This window comes from Drosophila sulfurigaster, chromosome X, assembly GCF_023558435.1.
Source record: "Drosophila sulfurigaster albostrigata strain 15112-1811.04 chromosome X, ASM2355843v2, whole genome shotgun sequence".
Taxonomy (NCBI): domain Eukaryota; kingdom Metazoa; phylum Arthropoda; class Insecta; order Diptera; family Drosophilidae; genus Drosophila; species Drosophila sulfurigaster.
This window is the reverse complement of record NC_084885.1, coordinates 13,756,187-13,763,280: the sequence shown is the minus strand read 5'-3', so window position 1 is coordinate 13,763,280 and position 7,094 is coordinate 13,756,187. Positions and strand designations below refer to the sequence as shown.

The window sequence follows — 7,094 nt, the reverse complement described above, 5'->3', positions numbered from 1 at the left end:
AAAGGCCATTAAATTTTATTATTTACTTAAACTATGTACTGCTGTGCCGGTACAGTTGATTGATCAGATTTGAATTTATTTTCTCATGAATGAAAGGCTTGTCCAACACAGATGTGTAGAGAATGTACTATATATATGGATATTAAGTGTATTTAATACGGCGTGTGATTGAAAATAATACGAGCTGGTGTCTGTTTTTTACTATATGCAAATGTAAGTTCAACAGGTTAGTCTATTTGTTACAACTATATTAGAAGTACAGTGTTGACTCTAAAAAGTTAACAGATAAAATAAAATAACCTTAATAAAATCACTTTTTACTCATGAATAACTAGAGTATGTAACTAGTTTAGTATGCAATCAAAAAACAACATTAACAAACCATGAATAAATTCAGTATTGAGAAATTATGAAATTATATCTTTTCTTGGTGGGATATTCAATTTAAACAGATTAACTAAACGAAGTACTTCAACGATTAGTGAAGGAATATAGCAACACACTTTCGCTGAATTTTCTGTTGTAAAGTTGTGCAGTTTTCCACACGCAATGTCTCATAGGACTTGAAGATACAACCAACAAACCGAAATTGCTGCCGCTGCCCATAGATAAATTCATGTCAACTTGTAAACATGTAAACAAACAACCAAAACACAAATTGTGTAGCGCAAGCGCAGCCATCGCACAGATCGAGAAATGCGCTTTGTCTATGCATTGCGTTGCGTTGCGTTGCGTTGCGTTCAGTTGCGTCGTCTCGTGTCGCGTAGCCGTAGCGTTGCTTTTAAAATGCCGCATTCGTCGATGTTTTGAGCTCAGTCTGAAAATAGCAGTCATAGATAGAAGATATTCGTGTATTCGTTTCAACCAGTCCAAGTGCGCAGCAGGGTGCTGAAACTAGTCACAGGAATTTCTTTGATTTCAAATTGAACTTTTTTTTGTTGTATACATTATTTGTATTTGATTTACATAAAAATACTATCCGCTATATTCAGTGTGTCGTGAATTGTGCCCCAGAGAAGTCGTCACTTCGCAAGGAAAAGCAAAAATTCAGTGATCCTAAAAGCGCAATTGAAACTTGAAACCACAAAATGTCGCAGTCATTGAAGTTCTATTTTGATTTCCTAAATCAATCCAGTCGGGCATTGTACATCTTTCTGGAGGCATCGAAAATCCCTTTCGAGGCGATTCCCATTTCCATGGTCAAAGGTGAGTTGAGTACGTGCCCAAACGCACGCACGTTACAAGTCAAAAGGTCAACCAGCTGGTATGGTGAATACTCAAGACTGAATATGGAATACTGAATACTGAATACTGCATACAAATGCAAATCCAATCGGAAACGGTTTTTAGTGTTTCGAAAAAATTTTCCACTAGTTTTATATTCCGCTTATCAAGTTTTCAAAGGGAAAGTGAATTATGTGTGTGCGTGTGTTTTTTCTTTTATTTTGTTTTTGTTTTTGTTTTTTTTTTCGATACTCACTCGCAACGCACAAACAACCTGTGAGTTTTGGTTTTTGGTTTTTGGTTAAGCCGATCGATGTCGATGACCTAATTTTAATAATATTGCAGGAAATCAAATTGAAACGTAAAAGAGTTTCGATTATCATTCGGTTGCACATGAAAATCGTTGTATATCTATTGCGTAATGGTTACCGGTTTCTTTTTGCATATTTCCAAATACCATTTGACAAATATGTTAAGCGTATTTAATTAATAACTGATATTCAACTTTGTGTCATATGCATTTAGCATATAGAGGAAGAAAAATAGCAACCACAATTGAATATAATCTTCCTCTTTAGAAAAGTTGCTTACAAATATTTGCCTATTTACAATGGATCGATATTAAGCTATATCAATAGATAGTTATTTTTGTTATGATTCTGCAATTTGAACAATTGTATTCAATGTGCGCATTGGTAATTCTTATTATCATATGAGTATCAGAAAGAGCGCATACAGAGTTGTTAATAAAAAACAAGCGCCAAACGAATTTGTTTATGAGCAAATGCACACATTCATTTAACTGAATAGATTTCTGTCAACAAATATCTTTGTATGTATGGTCCGGTTCTTTGCGAGGGTTACTCTTTATATATCTATATTATATTTTGACTTTTAAATGTCTCAAGATGAACTAAAGACGTTATACTTGCACTCAGAAGGCAACAGTAACTTTAAACGTTAACCTTCATGTTACCCGATAACTAGAAATATATATATTTTATGCATTCATTTCGATATCCAGTTACAATTGTCTATCTTCACGTTTTATATTAATTCTTTGGCTTTGCCTACAATCAGAAGATCAAAGTAATAATAAATAAATAAGTAAAAAAAAAAACAATAATAATAAAAATATTTTTTATCAAGATCACTTTCACTTACTAAAGTTCGAAGTCTCGTCGCTTGACGAGAAACCTAGTTTACGACCCTCGAATTCGAATATGCGAGCAAGCACAAAGTGTGAGAATTTCTTAGTGTCGATTTTGTACATTCGCAAATGCAGCTGTGTGTATACAGATACAGATACAGATACAGATATGTATGTATATAAATATAAAAAAAGACACAAACAACAACGAGTATGTCACTCGCAAAAGCAGTGGGTAGAGTATTTTGTTGGTCTGTGGTCTTGCCCAAATGCAATGAACTTGATCAATTTAATTCAACACGAATCCCAATATTAAATTACGATATTAGAATTAAATTTAATATCTTTTCAATACTGAGTTGAAAACTGTCTCACTTAGGCTTGCTCTAATTTTGAACAATAAATTTATTATTGTTAACAACTTATTATATTCAGATTCTCAGCTAATTTTCTAGCGCTACTTTGCTTAATGAGTTACTAACATCTGCACAAAAACAATGTACCCCAAATAAGGGGAATAATACGTTGGATAAATAACAACAATTATTGTGTTGTGTTTGTTGAACTGCGCGTGCGCAAATGCCATTAATGCCAGGTGAAATATGGCTAAATATACTCTCTGTCTGTAAACAAAGAAGTCATACAGCAGAATACTATATATATTTAAATGTCTGTATGAGTGGGTATGCGTCTATATGTATTTAAGTATATTGTATACCCATGGACGTACTTTGCACATTTAATAGGTATTTAAATATGAAGCAGCCTTGACTACTTACTACGATGCACACACATACATACGAATGGATACAATCGTAGATAACCGACATTTATTGTAGATATATACTACATATTTCGAATTTATTGCTAGTCTCTATCTCTACCGTATGCAAATCAAATCTACGATTGTTGCTTCCTTAAAGCGCAGTTGCAATTGCACTTTACATCGTAAGTCGAAAGAAATTTAATAGCAACGGGTTTACTTAAGTAGCTATACCGCTTCCACGCCCCAACTGACGCCAATCAAACGACCCTGAGTTAGTGCATTGAGCCCCCTGAGTCGCATAGCACAAACGTTAACGTTACAAGTCTCGAAAAACTCTCGACTCTAGGCACTCGGCTATTGAGAACGATGCCAGCCTTGGCAAAACAAAAACATAAAAGTCTACGACTTGTCTGCAGTGCGAATCGAGCAACTGACACTCGTAATATAACAATTTATTACTATGCATTCTATACTTTTGAAGTGGTCCACAAGATTATTGTAGCTTTGTAAATGTTTAACCATTGGAAATATAAATAATAATATAAGAATAAAGTGAAAAAATATTCGAGTATTTTCATACAAATTTAACTAATGAATATTCCAATCTCGTCTATTTCACTTTAGTATAAATATATACAAAAAAAATATATATATATATAGAAAAATAGTAAAATAGTAAAATGGTATAAAATATTAGTATAGAACAATAAAGTAAAGTAATAGTAGGCCATATTAAATTATAGAAATTTGACCTTATATCTTCCAACAAAAGAAATAAAGAGAGTAGACTTGATCTCTTTACTATAGAACGATAATTAAGTAAAGTAATAGCAGGCTTTATCAAAAAACAAAATCAAGTATAAACAAATAATATATATAAGAAAACCCTAAAAATATATCATACTCGGTATATCAATAAAGGACTAGATTCGATATACATATGTATACATATAATATAATAGAAATCAAAATATGGCAGATCGTCAGCGAAAGCAGCTAAGACCCAAGTGCTGTATACTTTAAAATAATAATAATAATTCATATATACTAAAAACATTTTTGTTTAACAGAAATAATACAAATCAAGTTTTAGAATTTTAAGCGCATTGAACACAATTTCCAAGAATTTCAATGAGATCGAATTATTATTAAAAGGTTCTAAATTAAGTGCACTTGACTTGTTTTTAATTTTCTTTAAAATCGTAGCTCGTAATTCACGGTCAATCACTTGACACTTGACTTCTTATTACAATTTTAAAAATGAATTCTCAAATCGAGAACAACTAACTATGTTATGTTTGTTGAATCTTAACTGTCTTTCAAGGTGAGCATTTGACGGGTGAATTTCGTGATAAAGTCAATCGATTCCGCAAACTCCCCGCTATTACGGATCACGGCTATCAATTGTCCGAAAGTGTGGCCATATTCCGGCATCTGTCACGCGAGAAACTTGTGCCAGAACATTGGTATCCTCGTCGTCAATTGGGACGCAGCCGAACCGATGAGTATCTGGCTTGGCAGCAGACCAACATGGATGTGGCTTGTACCGATTACTTTCAGCAAAAGTGGCTAATTCCGCACCTGCAGAAAACGCGTGCATCCGACAATGCGGTAAGATATTTTGGCCATGATTGAGTTTAACATTATATCTTCAATATTATTAGTCTTCAATATTACACTCACTTACACTTTAATTGTAGCTTAATGTGGCTGGTAAGCATTTGGATGGCGCACTCAACGACTTTGAGCAATTATTCCTGAGTTCGCACAAGTTTATTTTGGGTGAAAATATTTCATTTGCGGATCTAAGCGCTATTTGTGAAATTGATCAAACCAGTGAGTAGTATTTTGAGTCGTCAAAATGTTGGCTAAATATTTAATATACAATTTTATTACGTGCAGAAAGCGTTGGCTTTAGCGCCTTCAAGAATCGCCACAAGCTTTCACGCTGGTACGATCTTGTTCGCGATGAGTTGGGACCTTATTACAAGAGTGTTCAGGAGCAGTTTGATGCGGCTCTGAAGCAGAGCAATCAGCGGGAGCAGCGGCAAGGAGAAGTGCAAGCTCAGGCCTTGAAGCAGTGAATTAAAGTGGGGAAGAAGTGTGGGTTATAAGTTGTTATTTTAATATTATTTAAAAGAAGCAGACGTGGAGCAGCATCTTCAAAACGATAATAGAAATTATTCTGAAATTAATTATTAATATTATTTCCCCTTTTTCGCATTAACTTAATTTGTAAGTACTCTCGTTAATTGTTGCTCTATCGTCAGTCTCAAATTGTTACAAAATATTAAATGAAACAATCACTTTTCATTTTAATATTTCTTTATTTGTGTATTTTATTCTTATATTATTATTATTTTGTTTTTTTTGTCAAGTTATTGTTTAATAAGTTGTTTTTACATCAATTCATTTTCGCATTTTCAAATGTATATCTTGAATGACCATTTATTGCACAACTTGTTTTAGTTCTATAGCTAAGAATTAGATAAGCTACAATCAATTTCAGGAATATACAGTCAGCCGAAAAAAACGATTTATACATTTCTGACGTAATATTATTATGTTCTTTCTTTTGCTTGTTGTAATTAATTCATATCATATATATTGTACGTATAATATTAATACAAAAAAAAAAGTATTTTTAACCAGTAAAGCATCTTATAAAATAATACAAAAAATGTGCACTTAAATTATTCGTTCAGAATGCGCGCAATTCACATTAAATTCCCGAAAATGTCAAATTGTGCAAATCTATTATTATTTGTTTATATTTTCATGTCAGTTTCTAAACATCACTGCATTGTTCACCAAAGAATTTGATGAACTCAGCTCGTGATGGGAATATTTGTTGGGCTGACTGACGTTCAAATGAAATTTAGTTATTTTAGATCTTCAATGTTTGTGATTGCAATTTCGAAATATATACACATACACATATTCAATTGTTTATTAGCTATGCTCTCATCATAATTCTTAAGCTTGTTCGAAATACATGTCGTCGATTAATTCTTCTGTTGCACATTATCATTATTGATTGTTTACATATTTTTATCGCTTTTTTTTCATTTTTTTGTTTTGTTATTTTTTGAAAGGCACTGCTGCATTGTAATTCGTCACTTTTATCCATATTATTATATATTCTGTTCAGATCTTATTTATTTTTGTATATAATACTTTCCACTATACTTAAAATTGTTTCCGGTTTTATTCTCTCCATAGTTTTTAGGCGGCTTCTCTGTCGGTTTTCTGTCTGTCACCATCGAATGTGCAACAGTGAATGTGTGTGTTGTATTAAAACTGTTTAGATTAACATATTTGTTTATTGTAGATCTAATGTAATTATCTCAATACCCTACAATAAATGTGTAATAAAAATGTTCTAGCAACAATTTGGAGTGTTTTCTGAGAGCACTCTATTGCATTTTTTCTTGTTTCTTGTTTCTTGTATGTACGTAGACCCGTTACCCATAGGGTACATGTGTTACAAGTATTATAACTTAGTGACAACCGCAAATCTATGTAACACGCTGAAGGAGGCGCCTCCGACCTTATAAAGCAAATGCACATACTATGTTATATATATTTTTATATTCTTTTTGAGTAATCTGTCTGTCTGTCAGAATGAACACCTAGATCTCAGAGACTACGAGATCTATAACTACAAAATTTTGGTGACAAAACTCTTTTGCGTTGCACGTGGGTCAAGTTTGTATTTTCTTCGTATAATTTGATCAAGCTCCCTTCATTACAGTCACTACATTCTGTATGAATCCTCCTAATATGGCGATCGAACTTTTAAGTTTGTTCAAGAAACAATTTTTATAGACTGAATATCGGTTGCAGCTGGCACCGAGTTCAGTTTGCTTTGGTCAGACTTATTTTTGTTTGTATTTTCGAAAAACGAGTAGCGGGTATCTGTCAGTCGAGCATACTCAACTGCAACTTGCTTAG

The 7,094-nt window shown here is 32.8% G+C and overlaps 1 protein-coding gene across 1 annotated transcript; it reads left to right on the top strand.

The window, feature by feature from the left end:
• Window positions 1–819: 819 nt before the first annotated feature.
• Window positions 820–6,564, top strand: LOC133847743 (glutathione S-transferase theta-3). Its single transcript, XM_062282938.1, has 4 exons — window positions 820–1,206; window positions 4,465–4,751; window positions 4,841–4,976; window positions 5,043–6,564. The coding sequence occupies exons 1-4, from the start codon at window positions 1,089–1,091 to the stop codon at window positions 5,222–5,224; spliced, it is 723 nt and encodes a 240-aa protein (XP_062138922.1). The 5' UTR covers window positions 820–1,088; the 3' UTR covers window positions 5,225–6,564.
• Window positions 6,565–7,094: the final 530 nt, after the last annotated feature.

Coding starts and splice junctions, on each gene's coding strand:
- LOC133847743 (XM_062282938.1), top strand. CDS start 1,089: ATGTCGCAGTCATTGAAGTTCTATTTTGATTTCCTAAATCAATCCAGT. Junction 1,207..4,464: donor TCCCATTTCCATGGTCAAAG/GTGAGTTGAGTA, acceptor CTGTCTTTCAAG/GTGAGCATTTGACGGGTGAA. Junction 4,752..4,840: donor CGCGTGCATCCGACAATGCG/GTAAGATATTTT, acceptor CTTTAATTGTAG/CTTAATGTGGCTGGTAAGCA.